The sequence below is a fragment of the Chiloscyllium plagiosum genome, unplaced genomic scaffold (genome assembly GCF_037043375.1).
Source record: "Chiloscyllium plagiosum isolate Xiang-an unplaced genomic scaffold, Cpla_swu_hap1 HiC_scaffold_1, whole genome shotgun sequence".
In the NCBI taxonomy this organism is placed as follows: Eukaryota; Metazoa; Chordata; class Chondrichthyes; order Orectolobiformes; family Hemiscylliidae; genus Chiloscyllium; species Chiloscyllium plagiosum.
In genome coordinates, this window is record NW_028270139.1 from 111,086,460 (window position 1) to 111,108,437 (window position 21,978).

The 21,978-nt window shown below is 40.6% G+C and overlaps 1 protein-coding gene across 4 annotated transcripts in view; it reads right to left on the reverse strand.

Annotated features, from left to right (window-relative positions):
* Positions 1–21,978, reverse strand: part of pdzd2 (PDZ domain containing 2) — a 547,489-nt gene that overhangs the window by 165,301 nt on the left and 360,210 nt on the right. For all 4 annotated transcript variants that reach the window (XM_043687429.2, XM_087989833.1, XM_043687436.2 and 1 more), the window contains one exon: positions 2,694–2,805. In XM_043687429.2, the coding sequence (XP_043543364.2) occupies positions 2,694–2,805 (112 nt within the window). The remainder of the gene's footprint in view (positions 1–2,693; positions 2,806–21,978) is intronic.

Sequence of the window (21,978 nt, forward strand, 5' to 3'; positions counted from 1 at the left end):
AATTTAGTTAGCAGCCTATGTCAGGGATTTGGGTTGATCCCTACAATTTTGTGGCAATTAATTTATGGAGCTGTATGCCCAAGTTCATACAATGCTTTTTTGACAAGAAAGATTTGCAGAAGCATGGATTTAGAAATGAGCCCAGTTTCTCAGTTACAATGTGATCGTTGAGCTGCAAACATCAACAGTGCAATTAATGCAGATAAAGCATGGCTATGTCAGAGTTTCAGACAAATAGGGATGGACTATCAATGCTGGCCAACCAGCAGTGCCCAAGTCCCACAAATGAACAAGTGTCAGTCCAATCCTGTTAGGGTGAAGCACTAGTCCAGATAACCCATTTGGAACCCAGAATAATTCCAGTGTTGAAGAATGAATCTAAAGATAAAACAAACATGAATTCTAATTGGTACTATTCCTTGAGAAGATGCAACAAAACAGAACAAGTGACTCAATGTAGCCATTTCTCATGTAGTATTTGTTTTATTGTTAAATAAAAATTACAAATTAGAAAATGATACATTTACACAAAAACATTCAAGACATTTTTACACAAGATGCAGTTTCAGACAAATTCACAAACAGATGTAATTCAGATAATCACCAGATGAAATTAATATGTGAATGAAAGTGTCATGGAGTGAGGTAGCAGCCTTAACAATTACAAAATGCTTCTGTTCTGCAGCTGAATTTGAAACAAGTTCATCTCAAGCAAAAGATTATGCTTTACATATGATTAAATGCCAGTTCTAAACCAGAAAAGTAGTCATTAGACATCTGTATAAAGGAAGATCATTAGCAACTTACTTTTACAAAACTACAGAAACCCAATGACTGCTAACACTTTGTTACCCATCTGCTCCTGCAATCACAGGCTGCTTTTCTCCAACATTTACAGCTAATAGCTAGTTGACCTATCAGCAGTAAAAGTGGGAGATGAACAGTTATTAGAGGAGCAGCTTCCTCCCCACTTCTCTCCGTTCTATTTCTCCAATTGGTCACCCAATGACTGAATTTTCCAGATGAATTTGGGACATGTGGAGCAAATTTAACTTCCAATCCTCATGTATTTTGATAATTGGTGGCCATGGGACGTTTAATGTTCTGAGAGAGGAGAGGGGAAGAATTGAATTGAGTCAAGCAGTATACTGGGGGAGGGTTGTGTGGAATGTAACTCTAATACCCAACAATATCCCAGTTTTCTATAACGTACAGAAACACTGGATAAATTTTTATACACTTGGCATGTCTCTTACCTCCAGATGTAATTTTCTCAGAATTGAAGTTACTTGAAATTATTCAAGGATAAGTTGCATGTGGTTTAGAACGTGTTGCATCTTACGCATTTTTGGCTCAGTGCTAGTTGCATAGAGCTTTTGTTTTGGAGGGTTTTTCAATATAAGGTGTCCTCTCATCTAATCCTATCCCCACCTTACCATGTGCCATTCCCAGAACAACCCGCCAATGAAGTATGTCCCAGAATTGTCTGGTATCCCTGACACTGGTGCTATCTTAATAGGCCATTGCACATCCAGTCAAGCACTATTAGTCTGGGGTCACACTGTATGATTCCTGACATTTGCCTCTGACAAGGTAGAGGAGGACAGTTTGGTGCCCCACTTTTGTGGATGGGCCCCTGGAAAACCTGCTGGATGGGGTGCTCCATAGGCATTATGTCCTCTTTCTCTGGACAAGCAGAGGAGGCCATAACATTAGACCCTGCCAGCCTGGTCCAAAGTTTCCATCTGGATCAGTGCAGTCTCAGCTAAACACATGAACAAGGACCAAAAGTAGGCCATTCAGCCCTTTGAGCCTACTCTGCCATTCAATAAGATCACAGCTGATCTGATTTTAACCTCAACTCTACATTCCTGCGTATTCCCAATAATGTTTCATCCCCTTCGTAATCAAGAATGTATCAACATCTGCCTTAAAAATATTTAACGATTCCACTGTCTTTTAAAGAAGGGAATTCCAATGACTCATAACCCTCTGAAAGGAAAAACAGTTTCCTCATCTCTGTCTTAACTGGGCGCTCTGTCGTTTTTAAACTATGACTCCTAGTTTTACATTCTCTCAAGGAAACATGCTTTCAGCATTGACCTGGTCAAGATCCATCAGGATATTGTATGTTTAAAATAAATGACCTCTGACTCTTCTAAACGCCACAGGATACAGGCCTAGCTTGTTTAGCATTTCCTCATAAGGCAATTCACTTATTCCAAGAAATAGTCTAGTAAACACCTGAACAGTTTCTAATAGATTAACATCCTTCTAGAAATATGGCAACCAGTACCAAACTCTGCATGTGGTTTCACCAATTCCCATAAAACTGAAGCATAACATCCTTGCATTCAATTCCCCTCGCAATAAATCATAATATTCTATTAGCTTTCCTGATTACTTGCTGAATCTGCATTCTAACCTTCAGTGTCTATCTCGAGGAATGCACAGCAATGTAGTAGGAGGGTCAATGACTCTGCAGGCATAAGTTCCTCCATGAGACTTAGCGGGAGGTGGGTACAGCAGTGGACATAAAGTGAGTGAGAGATATTTGAGGGAATGTTGTGGCACTTATGCCAGCAGAGTGGAAAAGGTAATTGATCCTCTTCTTACATTGCTGTGCATTCCTCCACAACAAACAAACACATGGTTAACAAAACACTGATAATGGCAGTAAGTACATTGCCTACCTTGAGATCTGCTCCTGAATTTTGTTACACTGCCGCCTGGTGTTGGACTTCGACAACTGAACTGAGGCATTTCTACACGCTCATGGTAATCGCCTTTCTCAGTTTCTGAAGCCTGGTGTACAAGGCCAAAAAATACAAAAATAGTAAGTAAAAGAAAGCCACTTGCTTTTATGCAGCAATTTTCATGACCTCGAGGGATCAAAGCACTTCCGTGACAATGAAATACTTTTGAGGTGCAGCCTCTGTGGAAGCATATCAGTCAATTTATGCACAATGTGTTCCCACAGGATAATGTAAACTTGCAATTTAATTAAGGAATGAATATTGACCAGGATACCAAGGAAGAGCTCCCACTCTCTTCATGATTGCATAAGTGGGAGGGTGATGCATCAGTTTAAAGTCTCTCCTGTAAAACAACACCTCAAGCATTGCAGCACTACCTCTGTATTAAACTGGAGGTTTATCCTTGATTTTTCAACTGGTACTTGAAATGGTAATTGAACACACAACCTTCTGACTTAGAACTACAGTTGGTACCTAATGGCTGCTAATCGCGATCATAATCATGTCTTTCATTTTCATTGAGTTTATACACCTTTACTTTGATTAATTTACTTTATATTAAAGAACATTATCACACATAGTTTGTTAAGAAATATTCAAGAAGAGACTATACGTTGCTCATAATAGCCATAGTAAAATACTGCAGAGAGTGGAACTTCATTAGACTAGACAGCATGTCAACTTTAATAATTTCTTTACAGAACACATGAGAGATGAGATGTCATTCCACAATAAAATAATATTTTGTAGCTGTCACCCTAGATGAAAATTTTGATTTCACTTCAATTTTAAGCATTGTGCATTTGCTCATTCTCATTTTATGGAACATAGAACATAAAACAATACAACACAGTACAGGCCCTTTGGCCCTCAATGTTGTGCTGACCTTTTATCCTATTCTGAGATCAAACTAACCTATATACCCTTCAATTTACTATCATCCATGTGCCTATCCAAGAGTTGCTTAAATGTCCCTAATGTATCTGACTCTAATACCACCGCTGGCAGTGCATTCCACACATCCACCACTCTCTGTGTAAAGAACCGACCTCTGACATCTCCCCTAAACCTTTCTCCTATCAACCGTAAAATTATGCCTTCTTGAGATAGCCATTTCCACCATGGAAAAAAGTCTCTGACTATGCATTCTGTCTATGCCTCTCAGCATCTTGTACACCTCCATCAAGTGATCTCTTACCCTTCTTCACTCCAATGAGAAATGACCTAGCTCCCCCAACCTTTCTTCATAAGACATACCCTCCGTTCCAGGCAGCATCCTGGTAAATCTCCTCCGCACTCTCTCTAAAGCTTCCACATCCTTCCGATAATGAGACGACCAGAACTGAACACAATATCCCGAGTACGGTCTAACCAGAGCTCTATAGAGCTGCAGCATAACCTCATGGCTCTTAAACTCAATCCCCCTGCTAATAATGGCCAATACACCATATGCCTTCTTAACAACCCTATCAACTTCGGTGGCAACTTTGAGGGATCTATGGACATGGACCCCAAGATCCTTCTGTTCCTCCACACTGTCAAGAATCTTGCCTTTAACAGTGTATTCTGCATTCAAATTCAACCTTCCAAAATAAATCACTTCTCACTTTTCCAGGTTGAACTCCATTGCCACTTCTCAGACGAATTCTGCATCTTATCAATGTCCTGTTGCTACCTACAATAGACCTCCACACTATCTACCACTCCACCAACCTTCAAGTAATTTATAAAAATCACAAAGAGCATAAACTAAAACTAGTACAACTAACCTACTAATAATTACATATAAAAACAACAGTCTCAACCAAATACAAGGCACTTAGTGAGGGGCTCTACCCCTGCCCACAGGGGGCACTTACATCTCTCAAAAACACCTTCACAACTCCTTCCAGCTTGAGCCGCAGCCCAGGCTCAGGCCAAAATAAGGAGAGAAGAAAAAAATTTTAACAAGGAAATTAAAAGTAGACACTCTACCCATCCCCAAATATACATTAACATCCGTTAATATCAGACAAAAATTCAGCAATGTTTTCTTTAAGAAAAGGTAAGAGAGAAAATGAAAAAGAAACATTATTGTCCACATCCTTTAAGTTATCTGATCTATTTTAAAGTGTCCAAAAAATGTTTCACTTTATCTGAAGAGTCGAATGAGTGCACAGACCCCATCATAAGTGAAACAAAGCACTGCCAGAAACCTCAGGGAATATTGGATACCAAGGTCTCTTAGCCTTCTTTTGGCTATCAAAGGGCTTCCTTTTATGAATAACAGCTGCTGAGAAGTCCTGAAAAAAGTCTTGGATCCTTCATAATTTAGAACCTGTGGATCCTTTCCCTTTATTCTGGAGGCTTCCATAACTTTAAATTTGTCACTGTAACTGTGGAGCCACACTAGGACCATTCGAGGGTGCTGGTCTGAGCTGAGCCTGCGCACAGCGACTGGATGGCCCTCTCAATTTTCACCTTGTCCGACGTGGTCTCCAGGCCAAGGAATTGCAGCAGCCCGCATTCAAAGAAGCTCGCTGGCTGGCCACCTTCTACTCCCTCCGACAACCCCATAATGTGGAGATTCTTCCGCCTACCTCTGTTCTCGAGATCATCGGCGTGTTCCAGTAAGGTAAGGACCTGCTTCTCCAGTACTCAAATCCTTTTCTTTGAAGAGTCGATCGTGCTCTCCGAAGCTGTGGTCCTTCTTTCAACTTCTTCCTTTTGGCGTCCAAGATCTTCCAGCTGCTCCTCGTGCTTGTGGAGCATGGCCGCGATCAGGTCCAGCCTACTGTGGAACGTCTCCTCAACTGATGACTTGATCATGTCTTGCAGTTTAGCAAACTCCGTAGCCAGGGCCTGGTGGGTGAGTGAAGCCAATAGACTAGTGGAGGAAGCTACAGCCACGGCCGCGGAAGTGTTTGATGATTCCAGTGAGTGTCCCGTGTGTTGGGACTTGTTGGAACCTTTGCCTTTTGTCATATTTCTTTATAGGATATTGGAAAAGTTCTATAACTCTTTAAATGCTGAATTTTCACAGAAATAACTTGAATGGGGAGGTGAGAGTGGTACTTTGCCTGAGTTGAGTTGCAGAGCTCAGCAAAGCAGACTTCTCAGATCGCTGCCATCTTGGATCCCCTTCTTGAAATCTTTCATGCTTTGGCCTCAGCTGCCTTCTGTGGTAGAAACTTCTATGGGCTAACCACTCTTGGGGTGAAGACATTTCTCATTATTTCAGTCCTAAATGGCTTAACTCATATCCTTAAACTGTGACCCCATGGTTCTGGATTCCACAGTTTTCTGAAATATCCTTCCTGCATTAACCGTACCTAAACATATTAAAATTTTATAGGTTTCTATGAGATCCCCCCTCATTCCTTTAAACTCCAGTGAACATGGGCCTAACCAATCCAGTCTCTCTTCATACATCAGACCTATCATCACAGGAATCAGTTTGGGAAACTTTTGTACCACTCCCTCCAGAGCCAGAACATCCTCCTCAGATAAGGAGACCAAAACTGCACTGGTTTTAGCAAGGCTAAGTATGAGAAGATTCTAGCAGGTAACATAAAAGAGAATCCAGAAATCTCCTACAAGCATATGAATAACAAAAGGCTGGTTAAAAAGAGGAGTACAGCTGAGTAGAGACCGAGAAAAGGCTTTGTTTGGAGGAACAGGGTATGGCTGATATATTGAAGCATACTTTGTGACTGTTTAAACCAAGAAAATAGATGCTGCCACATCATAGTGATGGACTAAAAAATTGGAAAGAGGATGTATTTGAAACTCTCACTAATCTTGAAGTTAACAAATCACCAGACCAGATGAGATGCACCCAATGACACTGACAGAAACAACAGTGGAAGTTGTGAAGGTACTACCATAACTTTCCAAACTACCTTAGACACCGAGGACTGGAGAATTGCAAATATTACAACTTTGTTAAAAATAGGTGCAACATTAACCTAGTAACTACAGATCAGTCAGTTTAATCTTAATGGTAGGAAAGCTTTTAGGAAAGATAATTCAAAAGATGCTTAACAGATGCTTCAAAAAAATTGTTAAGGAGAGGTTGATTCAGTATCGGATAACAAGCTTATTAGACTAACTTAAAGTTATTCCTCATGGAGTAAAATGGGCAGTGGCAACATAGATGGAAAAATAGCTGAATGACAAGAAACAGAAAATAGAAGTGAACTTATGTTTTTGATCTGGAAGAGAGTACACATTAGGGTTCGCCAGTGTGGGTGTTAGGACTGCTATTTTAATATTAATGACCCAGCTTTGGGTCTGCAGGGCACAATTTCAAAATTTGCAGATAACACATACTTGGAAATAGTCATAAACTTCAAGACGACAGACAGGTTGGTAGAATGGACAGTTAAGTGGCAAATAAAATTTAATACAGAGAAATCTAAAGGGATTAATTTTAATAGAAAAACGATGAGAGGCAATAGAAAATAAAGTGTACAGTTGTAAAAGGAATGCACAGGAACTGAAACTCGCATGTACAGATTGTTCTGCTCTAGCGCGACAGTTGTGTTCCTCTGCAACCTCATGCTATAGAAAATGGTGTTATGGAAAACCACTACAGAAAATCATGCTGTAGAAGATTGCTATAGAAAACTGCTATACCCATTCAGTTGAAAGTTTGCATTATCCAAACAGTGTCCACAATTTGTCAATTGCGTTATAGCCAATTTGCGCTGACGAAATGTGCGTTATAGCAGAATGACTTACACATGTATGTGTGAAAATCATTGAAGGTGGCAGGTGGTTGAGAAAAGTGATCAAAACATACTGGTTCTTGAGTTTTATATGGGAACAAAAGCACGAACAAGATAATAAAGCTGCAAAAAATACTGATTCAGCCTTGAGCGGAGTACTTTCAGAAAGATGTGACGATGCTGGAGAAGTTGCAGAAAAGATTTAAGAGAATAGTTCCATCAATGAAGAACTTCAGTTATGTGGATAGATTGGAAAGGCAGATACTGTTCTTCTTGAAGAAGGCAAGATTCAGAGAATATTTGAGGTTTTAAAATCCTTAAGGGTCGAGACAAATTTGTTAGTGAGAAATTGTGCCCCTTGGCAAAAGGGTTGAAGACAGGAGGACACCAATTTAAGGTGTCTCTCTAAACAAGCAATGATGACATGTTGAAAAACATTTTTCACACACTAAGTGGTTATGATTTGGAATTCACTGTCTGAGAGCATGGCAGAGGCAGATTTCAATCGTATAATTGGAACCAAGTCAGCACTATGGCAGATTACAAATAGGCTGAATGGTTACAGCACAGGAAGCCATTCTAATATTCTATAACTTCTAAGATATTCTGTACCAGACTTTCAGCTTATATTATTGTAGGGGGAAAAGTGTTAAACATGGATTATTTATATTGTACAACTTCTGTTGTGATTAGAATATCATGTATTGGCTTTACTTTTTAGAATGTATATTCAACCAAATGATTACTCCATTTATCAGTGTACAAACAGCAAGTTTCATAATTCGCAATGAAAGATTGTAATGATTTTCTGTCCTATCACATTCTGTAATGGAAAATTCTCTGACATGAAAGTTTCTGCCTTTTAAACAGTGGCTTCTTTTGATTAGTGAAAATAATGTAATTGTATCGTAAACAAAGGGTGATGTTAATTTGGGTTCATGTAGACAATATTAATTTTCTTGAAGTTCTATTAACTGAAGTGAACAGCTAAAAAATCCCATTAAGGGCAAAAAGTAAACTATTTGACTATAACATGTCTTCACCAATGGTCTTGCTTGTAAAACAAAGAGATAATAGGTTATCAGAGGTAAGTGGGAATGTGGATTTGAGGTTAGGATCATCCATGACCTTAATGAATGGCACAGCAGCCTTAAAGGGCTTGCTCCTCGTTTGTGAGTATACCAAATCTTAGTATTGACCTCCTTTTACACTAAGACCCGTCGCCCTTCAATAATTCTGGCAAGTTTATAGTTATTTTTAAAAAACTTGAGGATATATCAGGAGTGGTACCACAAGCACAAAAACAGTGCAATATAAAAGCCAATTCAAGAGCTTCACTGTTTTGAGAACAAGGCTAAACCCAAGGATAGTTTTAACTCAAAAAGCATTGCATAACAACAGTTGTGCAGCAGACAGCCGTTTTTGGTCTGGCAATCTTTAATCCAAAATGCACAGCAGCATGTAGCATCATGGGATATTATATAAATGTGGTAAATTTGCAATCTCACAGAATTAAGTTTACCCTTCTTCATCAGAAATATCAGACAACTGAAGATGACATATCCAATTGCACCAGACCCAGTTTTGCAGTCATGATGACAGCATAAAGACACAACGTGGCAACTGAAGGAAATTCCAGGCAAATTGCTCATTACAACAAAGAGTTCAGGCGCCAGGAGATACAACCGAAAAGTAAGGAATTAAAATGGAAGTCAGCCAAAACATTTTTATGGAAACAGAACAGGAATAAGTTGGCAGTGAGGATCATTAAAATGGATAACATAAATTTTTCAAGAGAAAAGTGTTACTAGAGAGAGAAAAAAGTTAAAGAATGTGATATGTATGTGGGATTCTGATCAAAGTACTCATTGGCCAGTATCTTCCCAAATAGTTGAAGGTAACTTTGGAGGTAGAAAACTAATAGAAAACCATCTCAAAACTCAATGGAGGCGGGCAGGCGAACGACACAATTCAGGTCTCTATTATCTGCCATTTTCTGAGATTAATTCGATTTTTCAGCCATTACTCAGGCACCTCCTCACAATGTGAAGCACCCTCCCACTAGCAGCTCATTGGGCCTTATAGGTATGGGGAGCTCATGCAATTTGATGGTCAGCAATGTGGATTCCTTGTAGCTCCCTTCTATAATGCTGAAATAGGTAGAGATCTGAAAATATCTTCAGAAACAGCTTTCCTAAACCTATAGAAGACATCCTTATCATAGAGCCCCTACAGTGTGGAAACAAGCCATTTGGCCCAACTCCACACTGGCCCTCTGAAGCATATCCCACCCAGATCCATTCCCCTACTCTATAACTCTACATTTCCCCTGACTAACACACCCAGCCTACATATCCTTGAACACTACAGGCAACTTAGCATGGCCAGTTCATCTCACCTACACAACTTTTGGACCGGGGAGGAAACCGGAGCACTGGAAGAAACCCACGTGGACATGGGGAGAATGTACAAACGCCACAGACGGTCATCCAAGGCTGGAATCGAACCCGAGTCCCTGGTGCAGTGAGGCAGCAGTACTAACCACTGAGCCACTGTGCCACCCTTGTGACAAGCTTTAAAAGTCAGAGTCTACAGTAAATGGTAAAAAAAACATTCAGACCTAGTATGGGATATGCAACAACAGCAGAATGTTTGGAACTCCCTGAAGCTGGAGCATTCTTCACTCCAAGGCAGTTACATGTTGCATTTAATGCAAATGGTCTGTTGGGGTGCTCCTGAGTCGAGATTTAGCTGAAGAGCAAACTGACATTGGACGTTCTGTGAATGATGTCGAATTCCTTGGTAATTGAAAACATTTGAAAAACAATGCAGTTTTATAGGTTGAAGGAAATACATGTACTTGCAGGTCATATCAAGCATCACCACCATAGCAAGTGGGCAGCTTGAGGCATAGAGTCAGGGAAAACAAAGGTCACAAAAGCAATTTAAAAATAAAGTGGTAGACCTAGGAACATCAAGAAGCCAAATTAAAGCCATAATGGGACATTTTAGAAACCCAAGCAGACAAGGACTAATGCAAGAAGGAAGCTAGGAGACTATTGAGGCTGGAACCACATTACTTAAACTGTGGTAAAGATAGAAAGCATTTAGTTAAAACCATAGTCAGCAGGACATGGCAGCAAATATAAATGTGACAGCAACAGGACTATGATTTAGAGTCACAGATCATTGAATCACCCTGTAAAATTGCCAAAGAAATGGGATTCATCTTATAAAACTGCAAAGGTATGAGGCAATAACAAACTCTGATTAGAACAGAAATTGTTTGTTAAAGCCTCAGGGAGTGGGATTTACTAAGAAAAGTATTTATAGAAATAGGCATAATTTATTAAGGGTACAATTGGTGGAAATCACCCAGAGATGGTGGAAGAAAGATACAAAACTTCGATTTTACTCATGGAATGCAGGAAACTTCCATTTTGACTTCAGAAATGTGGAAAAACCCTCAAGTACAGCATTGCAATGCTGCAAATTTAAAGTTTTTTATGCAAGAAGCTGAACAAATTAATACACCTCTGTATACAATAGCTGATGACTATAGTTGATGATGTAATCACTTTCCAAGGTGTAAAAGAAGCCACAAATATTTGTTAAGAAGCACCAAAAAACTTTGATAATTACTTTGGCCCTAAAACAAATAAAATTCTTGAAACAACAAGCTTTAACAGAAGGTTTAATGTACCCAGAGGAATCCATGGATGATACTAAACGTTATCTCTGCAGATTCATGGAAAAATGTGACTATGATGATTTAAAGTCCATATGAGACATAATCATTGTTGGAACTTCTATTTAGTCTTTGGTCAGATTTACCACAGTCTAAATAACATTTGACTGTAGTTGAAGCCATACAGGTGATGAATGTAACCAAAGACCAGGAACAACACAGATCAATTCTAAGAGGAGAAGATCAACTTTATCACAGAAAATCAACAGAATCCATTCAACTTTTAAGATATAAAACCACAAAAACAGACGAGAAACTGCCCAGCAATTAGGACAGACACTAGAAACTAATAGTAATTGTTAGCACAGTGGAGCAAGAAACCCTCACAGGGACAAGCAGAGTCAAGCAACTTATTTTTTAAAATGCTTTATCTGTAAAACAATTGATAATTTCTAGATAGACTAGATGCAGGGAGCATATTTCTCTGGTTGAAAAGTATAGAGCCAGGGGACAGAGTCTGAGGATATGGAGTAGGTCATTTGGACTGAGATGAGTAAACATTTCATTACACAAAGGATTGTGAACCTGTGGAATAGCTGTATAGGCCACGTCTCCAGATATATTCAGGAAAGAAATATATAAACTTTTAAATTTTAAAGACAACAAGGAGTACAAGGAGAAAGTATGAATGTGGCCTTGAAATAAAGGATTAGCCATGATCATACTGAATGGTAGAACAGGCTTGAAGGGCACGTTGTAAAGTTTTTCATATTGCACTTATCAGGACAACTTGCAAGAAATAATAATACAAAGGAAAATCAACTGCTTAACAAGAAAGTACTGATTGATTAGTGAGTGGATTCTGATTGGTAGATGCATTAGCATGGGAAATGACCCAATCAATGATGACTAACAGTTAACTGCTAAGCTTTATTTACATTTTCTATTGGGCAGGTTGACTGCTTGATCAAAGCACTGTCCTGAGAAATGAAACTAATGAGTGCAAGATGAAAAAGTTTGATAATTTTTTTTACTGATACTTAAATAAATACTTTGGACTCATGCATTACATTGGGATTAGTCTTCAAAGGCTTAAATCTAATCCTTAAATGCTTCAAGAAAACTCAATGAAAAACCTTTTCTGCTGCTCCTGTTGAAAGAGGTTAATTTAAACAGGATTTCCATACCATACCTTATCAATCCACTGGCCAGTCCTAACTGGAAATTCTGAATGGGGCTCCTAATTTGTCCAATACTAACCTTTGACAATATTCTTCACCAAAGAGGCAAGACAAAGTTGACAATCAATACAATACTGACAAATAATCCTGTGATAGGCCATCTGAAGTTGTCAAGGATTGTCTATGTTTGTGTTGCCAGTAACCAGCATACCATCTATTATCTTCGTTTTCTGCCTATTAATTTCAAAGATTCCAAGGATGCTACAGAGCAGTAGTGATCTGTAATCAAAAGAAAATTTATCCTCGAAATAAAAACAAAAAGATTTGATTCCTATTTCCTTTTTACAAAAGAAATACAATGATGAATCTTCACTTGGAAGATCTAAGGAATGTGTCCACTTGAAGAAAATCCAAACTGCTACATAAAAGACGCAATAGAAACCCATCATTTTCTAGATCAATGATTTGAAAATTATTGGTATGTTACATCTTTTGGATAAAGAATTTTCAGGACAGAAGAGGTAACTTCAATGAAGACAACTTGACAGCAGAGTAGGAAAAACTAAGGAAATGATTATGGCTGATAACTTTGTTTTAAAAATTTGCTTTGCTCAAGTGCTTGTCATGCAACAATTCTTCAGAGCACAGTGCAACATCTGACAATAAAGTGAATGCTGACAGAGGCAAAGCAAAGGATGGAACAACATACACATGTACAGTACACTAATTCTATGCAAGAATAATTAACCAAAAGAAATTTCAAATGACACATCTATAAGTCATCAGAATTTAAATGAGAATCTAAATTAGCTGATGACATAAAGATAGGTAGGAAAGCGAGTTGTGAAGAGGGCTTAAGGAGCCCATGAAGAGATAGATTGGTTAGGCAACTGAGCAAAGATCTAGAAAATGGAATACAACGTGGGAAAATGAAAAGAAGGTGCAAAACCTGACCTACTCTTAGGAAATAAGGAGGGCAGGTGACTGAGGTGTCAATGGGGGAGCACTTTGGGGCCAGTGACCATAATTCTATTAGTTTTAAAATAGTGATAGAATAGGATAGACAGGATCTAAAAGTTAAATTCTAAATTCAACTAAATTGGAGGAAGGCTACTTTTGACAGCATTAGGTCAGAACTTTCAAAAGCTGATTGGAGGCAGATGTTCGCAGGTAAAGGATGACTGAAAATGGGAAGCCTTCAAAAATGAGAGTCCAGAGACGTTGTATTCCTGTTAGGGTGAAAGGCAAGGCTGGTATGTGCAGGGAATGCAAGATGACTAGAGAAATTAAGATTTTGGTTAAGAAAAAGAAGGAAGCATATGTTAGTTATAGACAGCAGTGTTCAAGTGAATCTTAAGAAGAGCATTAAGGCAGTAGTAGTATACTTAAAGAGGGAAATCAGAAGGGCAAAAAGGGGACATGAGTTAGTTTTGGCAAATAGGGTTAAGGAAAATCCAAAGGGATTTTATAAATACAAATAAGAAGGTAACTAGGGATAGAATAGGGCCCCTCAAAGATCATCAAGGCAGCCTATGTGTGGAGCCGCAGGAGATGTGAGAGATACTAAACGAGTATTTTGCATCAGTGTTTGCCGTGGAGAAGGGCATGGAAGATATAGAATGTGAGGATATCTTAAAAAAGTGTCCATATTACAGAGGAGGTGGTGCTGGGTGTCTTGAAACGCATAAAAGTGAATAACTCCCCAACAGCTGATCAGGTGCACTCTAGAACTCTGTGGAAAGCTCGGGAAGTAATTGCAGGGATATTGTTGTTGGGATATTTATATCATCAGTAGTCACAGGTGAGGTGCCAGAAGACTGGAGGTTGGCTAATGTTGGGCCATTATTTAAGAAAGGTGGTAAGGAAAAGCCAGGAAATTATAGATCAGTGAGCCTGACATCAGTGGTGGGCAAGTTCACAGAATCATAGAATCCCTACAGTGTGGAAACAGGCCCTTCGGTCCAACTAGTCTGCACCGACCCTCTGAAGAGTGACCCATTCACCTAGAGTCATAGAGATGTACAGCATGGAAACAGACCCTTTGGTCTAACCTGTCCATGCCGATCAGATATCCCAACCCAATCTAGTCCCACCTGGCAGCACCCAGCCCATATCCCTCCAAAACCTTCCTATTCATATAACCATCCAAATGCCTCTTAAATGTTGCAATTGTACCAGCCTCCACCACTTCCTCTGGCAGCGATTCCACCTACCCCATTACACTACATTTTAACCCTGACTAATGCACCAAACCTGATTACTATGGGCAATGTAGCATGGCCAATTCACCTAACCTGTGGACCTTTGGATTTGGATTGTGGGAGGAAACTGGAGCACCCAGAGGAAACCCAAGCATACAAGGAAAGAATGTGCAAACTCCACACAGACAGTTGTCCGAGACTGGAATCGAACCCGAGTCCCTGGCGCTGTGAGGCAGCAGTGCTAACACTGAGCCACTGTGCCACCCATAATTACAGAGGAGTTGTTGGAGGGAATCCTGAGGGACAGGATTTACATGTATTTGGAAAGGCAAGGATGGATTAAGGAAGGGCTAATGCCCGAAACGTCGATTCTCCTGCTCCTTGGATGCTGCCTGACCTGCTGCGCTTTTCCAGCAACACATTTTCAGCTCTGATCTCCAGCATCTGCAGTCCTCACTTTCTCCTTTACAAGGATGTTGCCAGGGTTGGAGGATTTGAGCTATAGGGAGAGGCTGAACAGGCTGTGATTATTTTCCCTGAGAGTCAGAGGCTGAGGGGTGACCTTATAAGAGGTTTACATAATTATGACAGACTAAGGGGTGGGGGAATCCAGAACTAGAGGGCATAGGTTTAGGGTGAGAGGGGAAAGATATAAAAGGGACCTAAGGGGCAACTTTTTCACACAGAGGGTGGTGCGTGTATGGAATGAGCTGCCAGAGGAAGTGGTAGAGGCTGGTACAATTGCAACATTTAAGAGGCATTTGAATGGGTATATGAATAGGAAGAGTTGAGAAGGATATGGACCAAGTGCTGGCAAATGTGTCTGGATTAGGTTAGGACATCTGGTCAGCATGGACAGGTTGGACCAAAGGGTCTGTTTCTGTGCTGTACATCTCTATGACTCTAAAACATTTCAGCCAAATGATGAGAGTTGTAGAGCTCTTAGATAGAGAGATCTGAGTGTCCTAGAAGGTTAGTATGCAGGTGCAGCTAGTAATCAGGAATGAGAACAGAATGTTATAGCCTACTGTGAGGAGAATTGAATGCAAGAGTAGACAGGCTCTGCCTGAATTACACAGGGCCATTGGTGAGACCGCATCTGAAGTACTCTGTACAATACTGGTCACCATTTGTAGGAAAGGATATTAATATATTGGAAGCAGTTCACAGAAGGTTTACTGGACTAATACTTGGAATGAGTGAATGAAGACCAGACATGCTAAGCCTGTATCTTTTGGAGTTTAGAAGAGTCAGAAGTGACTTAATTGACAATATAAGATCCTGTGGGGATTTGACTGGATGGCTATCAAAAGGATATTTCCTCTTGTGGGAGAATCTAGGACTAAGAGTCATAAATAAGGGCTCGCCCATTAAAGATAAAGATGAGGAAAATGTTTTTCTCAAAGAAGGTTGAGAGCGTTTGGAATTCCTTTCCAAAAAAGGCAGTGATGATTGAAGTCTGAAATAAAAACAGAAGGTGTTAGGAAAACTCAACAAATCTGGTTGCACTTGTGAAAAGATAAACAGAGTTAATGTTTTGAGTCCGATATGACTCTTCTTCAAAACTGAAAGGCACTGTAAGAAAATCCCACAGTGGAACAATCCTACAGCAGTATTTTGAGACACACATCTTGGATTCAACATTCACAACATACATTCCAGTCTTTCCATGCCTGAAATATTTGTTAGGTTTCTCAACATCTGTTTCTGCAGTTTAGCTAAAAGTAGAATGTTACAGAAGATTGAGAAACTTGTAAACATGGTTGAGTTGAAGAACTAGTAATTCCAGCGTGAGTTACTAAAGGTAAGTGCGGGAGCTGAAATGCCTGCCCTAATGAAAGTATGCCCCTGCAATCATTGACTCCCTAAAGAAATCATAGAGTCAGAGAGAAGTACAGCATGGAAACAGACCCTCCGGTCCAACCCGTCCATGCTGACCAGATATCCCAACCCAATCTAGTCCCACCTGCCAGCACCCGGCCCATATCCCTCCAAACCCTTCCTATTCATATGTCCATCCAAATGCCTCTTAAATGTTGCAATTGTATCAGCCTCCACCACATTCTTTGGCAGCTTATTCCATACACGTACCACCCTCTGCGTGGAAAAGGTGCCCCTTAGGTTTCTTTTATATTTTTCCCCTCTCACCCTAAACCTATGCCCTCTAGTTCTGGACTCCCCAACCCCAGGGAAAAGACTTTGTCTATTTATCCTATCCATGCCCCTCATAATTTTGTAAACCTCTATAAGGTCACCCCTCAGCCTCCGACGCTCCAGGGAAAACAGCCCCAGCCTGTTCAGCCTCTCCCTGTAGTTCAGATCCTCCAACCCTGGCAACATCCTTGTAAATCTTTTCTGAACCCTTTCAAGTTTCACATCATCTTTCTGATAGGAAGGAGACCAGAATTGCACGCAATATTCCAACAGTGGCCTAACCAATGTCCTGTACAGCCACAACATGACCTCCCAACTCCTGTACTCAATACTCTGACCAATAAAGGAAAGCATACCAAACTCCTTCTTCACTATCCTATCCACCTGCGACTCAATTTTCAGGGAACTATGAACCTGCACTCCAAGGTCTCTGTTCAGCAACACTCCCTAGGGCCTTACCAGTAAGTGTATAAGTCCTGCTAAGATTTGCTTTCCCAAAATGCAGCACCTTGCATTTATCTGAATTAAACTCCATCTGCCACTTCTCAGCCCACTGGTCCAGATCCTGTTGTAATCTGAGGTAACCCTCTTCGCTGTCCACTATACCTCCAATTTTGGTGTCATCTGCAAACTTACTAACTGTACCTCTTATGCTTGCATCCAAATCATTTATGTAAATGACAAAAAGTAGAGGGCCCAGCACCAGTCCTTGTGGCACTCCACTGGTCATAGGCCTCCAGTCTGAAAAACAACCCTCCACCACCACCCTCTATTCCACCTTTGAGCCAGTTCTGTATCCAAATGGCTAGTTCTCCCTGTATTCCGTGAGATCAAACCTTGCTAATCAGTCTCCCATGGGGAACCTTGTCGAATGCCTTACTGAAATCCATATAGATCACATCTACTGCTCTGCCCTCATCAATCTTCTTTGTTACTTCCTCAAAAAAGTCAATCAAGTTTGTGAGACACAAAGCCATGTTGACTATCCCGAATCAGTCCTTGCCTTTCAAAACACATGTACATCCTGTCCCTCAGGATTCCCTCCAACAACTTGCCCATCACTGAGGTCAGGCTCACCGGTCTATAGTTCTCTGGCTTGTCTTTACCGCCCTTCTTAAACAGTGGCACAACGTTTGCCAACCTCCAGTCTTCCAACACCTCACCTGTGACTATCGATGATACAAATATCTCAGCAAGAGGCCCAGCAATCACTTCTCTAGCTTCCCACGGAGTTCTCGGGCACACCTGATCAAGTCCTGGGGATTTATCCACTTTTAACCATTTCAAGACATCCAGCACTTCTTCCTCTGTAATCTGGACATTTTGCAAGATGTCACCATCTATTTCCCTACAGTCTATATCTTCCATAAGCTTTTCCACGGTAAATACTGATGCAAAATATTATTTAGTATCTCCCCCATTTTCTGCGGCTCCACACAAAGGCCGCCTTGCTGACCTTTGAGGGGCCCTATTCTCTCCCTAGTTACCCTTTTGTCCTTAATATATTTGTAAAAACCTTTTGGATTCTCCTTAATTCTATATGCCAAAGCTATCTCATGTCCCCATTTTGCCCTCCTGATTTCCCTCTTAAGTATACTCCTACTTTCTTTATACTCTTCTAAGGATTCACTCGATCTATCCTGTCTATACCTTACATCTGCTTCTTTCTTTTTCTTAACCAAACCCACAATTTCTTTAGTCATCCAGCATTCCTTATACCTACCAGCCTTCCCTTTCACCCTGACAGGAATATACTTTCTCTGGATTCTTGTTATCTCAGTTCTGAAGGCTTCCCATTTTCCAGCCGTCCCTTTACCTGCGAACATCTGTCTCCAATCAGCTTTCGAACGTTCTTGCCTAATACCGTCAAAAATGGCCTTTCTCCAATTTAGAACTTCAACTTTTAGATCTGGTCTATCCTTTTCCATCACTATTTTAAAACAAATAGAATTATGGTCGCTGGCCCAAAAGTGTTCCCCCACTGACACCTCAGTCACCTGCCCTGCCTTATTTCCCAAGAGTAGGTCAAGTTTTGCACCTTCTCTAGTAGGTACATCCACAAACTGAATCAGAAAATTGTCTTGTACACACTTAACAAATTCCTCTCCATCTAAACCCTTAACACTATGGCAGTCCAAGTTGATGTTTGGAAAGTTAAAATCCCCTACCATAACTACCCTATTATTCTTACAGATAGCTGAGATCTCCTTACAAGTTTGTTTCTCAATTTCCCTCTGACTATTGGGAGGTCTACAATACAATCCCAATAAGGTGATCATCCCTTTCTTGTTTCTCAGTTCCACCCAAATAACGTCCCTGGATGTATTTCCGGGAATATCCTCCCTCAGCACAGCTGTAATGCTATCCCTGATCAAAAATGCCACTCCCTCTCCTCTCTTGCCTCCCTTTCTATCATCCCTGTAGCATTTGTAAACATTAAGCTGTCAGTCCTGTCCATCCCTGAGCCATGTTTCCGTAATTGCTATGATATCCCAGTCCCATGTTCCTAACCATGCCCTGAGTTCATCTGCCTTCCCTGTTAGGCCCTTTGCATTGAAATAAATGCAGTTTAATTTATTAGTCCTACCTTGTCCCTGCCTGTCCTGACTGTTTGATTCACTTTTGTTCTCAGTTGTACCAGTCTCAGATCGATCACTTTCCTCACTATCTCCCTGAGTCCCAGCCCCCCCACCTTACTAGTTTAAATCCTCCCGAGCAGTTCTAGCAAATTTCCCTGCCGGTATATTAGTCCCCTTCCAATTTAGGTGCAATCCGTCCTTCTTGTACAGGTCACTTCTACCCCAAAAGAGATTCCAATGATCCAAAAATGTGAATCCTTCACCCATATACCAGATCCTCAGCCATGCATTCATCTGCTCTATCCTCCTATTCCTGCCCTCACTAGCTTGAGGCACCGGGAGTAATCCAGATATTACTACTCTTGAGGACCTCCTTTTTAAATTTCTGCCTAACTCTCTGTAATCTCCCTTCAGAGTCTCAACCTTTTCCCTTCCAATGTTGTTGGTTCCAATGTGGACAATGACCTCCTGCTGGCCCCTCTCTCCCGTGAGAACATTCTGCACCCTCTCTGAGACATCCTTGATCCTGGCACCAGGGAAACAACACACCATTCTGCTTTTTCTCTGCTGGCCACAGAAACGTCTGTCTGTACCTTTGACTAGAGAATCCCCTAACACAATCGATCTCTAGGATGAATTCTGGGTAATCCAAGATGGAGGATGGGAAACATTTCTGGCTATAAGAGCTGCTCCTTTTTTTGAGGTATTTTAGGTGTTGGAGGTGATTTCCTTGAATTCCAGGAGCATTGCTGTTGCATTGTTTTGGAACTTTGGAAAAAAAGTCAAAACAACAGCAGTTTAAAAGGGAGAAGAGCAGACAAAGGAAGCACATGGTGAGGACAGTGCAGGAGAGAGAGAGAGAGAGAGAGAGAGAGAGAGAGAGAGAGAGAGAGAATGAGAACAAGAACGAGAACGAGAACCTGCACAGTTACCGCCTTTGCTGTTTGAATTCGTGTATCACTGGACATCGGAGTGAAATTCACAACTAATCTTGGAGGAACTGTTGTGCGAGGTTCACAGCACAGAATCAGATAAGTTAATTGTTGTTTTCAGTCTGTCCAAGAGAAAGGCTGCAGTAGTGAGTATAGTGGATTCTTTCTTGATTATATGTTTTTGGAGATAAGTCTCTGATTAAACTTAAAATATAAGCCACAGCTCTGAATTTAACCTGAGGCAGTGTTTGTAGAGGAATAAGACGGTGTTATTTTCTGGGTCTGTGGATTGTGAAGGAGCAAAAATGGCCTTTGCAGTGATATGTACTTCTTGTCAGATGTGGGAGTTTAAAGAGAGTTTAAGGTTTACTGCGGATTATATCTGCCATAAATGCTGTTGGATGCAAATCTTATCAGATCGAGTGGATGGGTTGGAGAGACAGATAGAAGCGATGAGGAATTTGCAACAGCAACAGTGTGTGATGGATGGCAGTTATAGGAAGGGGGGAAAGTCTCAGATACAGTCACATAGATGGGTTAATTCCAGGAAGGGTGAGAGAGGTTGGCACCTAGGGCAGGAGTCTTTTGTGGATATACTCATTTCAAACAGGTATGCTGTTTTGGAAAATGTAGGAGGTGATGGATTATCAGGGGAACGTAGCACAAACAGCCAAGTTTCTGGTATTGAGACTGGCTCTAATGCAACGAGGGGTATGTCGGATTTCAAGAGATCAATTGTGTTAGGGGATTCTGTAGTCAGAGCTACAGACAGACGTTTCTGTGGCCAGCAGAGAAAAAGCAAATCATATTTTCAGAATTTAATTCAAAGTTGTGTCTTCTATTGACAATCATGGAGAACAATTTTTTAAAAATTATTTCAAACATCTGGACATTGCAGTCTTGGCCAGCATTTATTACCCACCCCTGAGTGTCTGAAGAAGGTGGTGGTAAGTTGCCTTTTTGAACTGCTGCAGTCTATGTGGTGTAGGGACATCTATGAAACTGTTAAGGAGCGAGTTCCCTGATTTGGAGTTGGCGATAATGAAGTAACAGTGGTGCATTTCCAAGTCAGGATGGCACTGGCTTAGAGGGGAATTTATGGTTTTCCCATGCACCTGCTGCCCTTGTTCTTCTAAATGGTCGAGGTCATGGATTTGGAAAGTGCTGTCACAGGAGCCTTGGTATGTAGCTGCAGTGTACCTTGTAGATGAGACTCTAAAATCAATCCATAATGGGGGGTTCTAAATCTAAACAAAGTGCAGTAATGCAAGTTTGAAGTAGATGGTTAGCCATGATCATGTAGAACAGCATGATCATGTTGACAATTCATGCATGGATTCAGTCTTCATCTCCAGTGATTATACTGACTCTCAATACAATCCTTGCTCTGAGTTTTCTCAAAAGGGAGCCAAGTGTCAATTTAGCAGAATTTTAAGCAGTGTTTCCTTCTGTTGGCCCTAGAAACTTTGCTCAAAAGTTTACAATGCTCACATCATTAAGTATGCAATATGCATTTAGCAGTGGTGAAATACTCATCAATGCTGTGATCTTCTGGCATTTCCACCAAGAAAATTTATGGTCTACCACTATCACTATTTCATGCAGCTTCTTTTCTTAATAGTTCTTAACACCATCTATCCCCCAAATTACTAATCTTTCCTGCCCCCTGCATTTCTTAATTCCTCAGTCCTGACTAAGGACAAACACTCTGACTGATCACAGTTCCCCATTACAGTTCATTGCTGCCAAATATGAAAAGCTACCTTGCTACCTGTCTG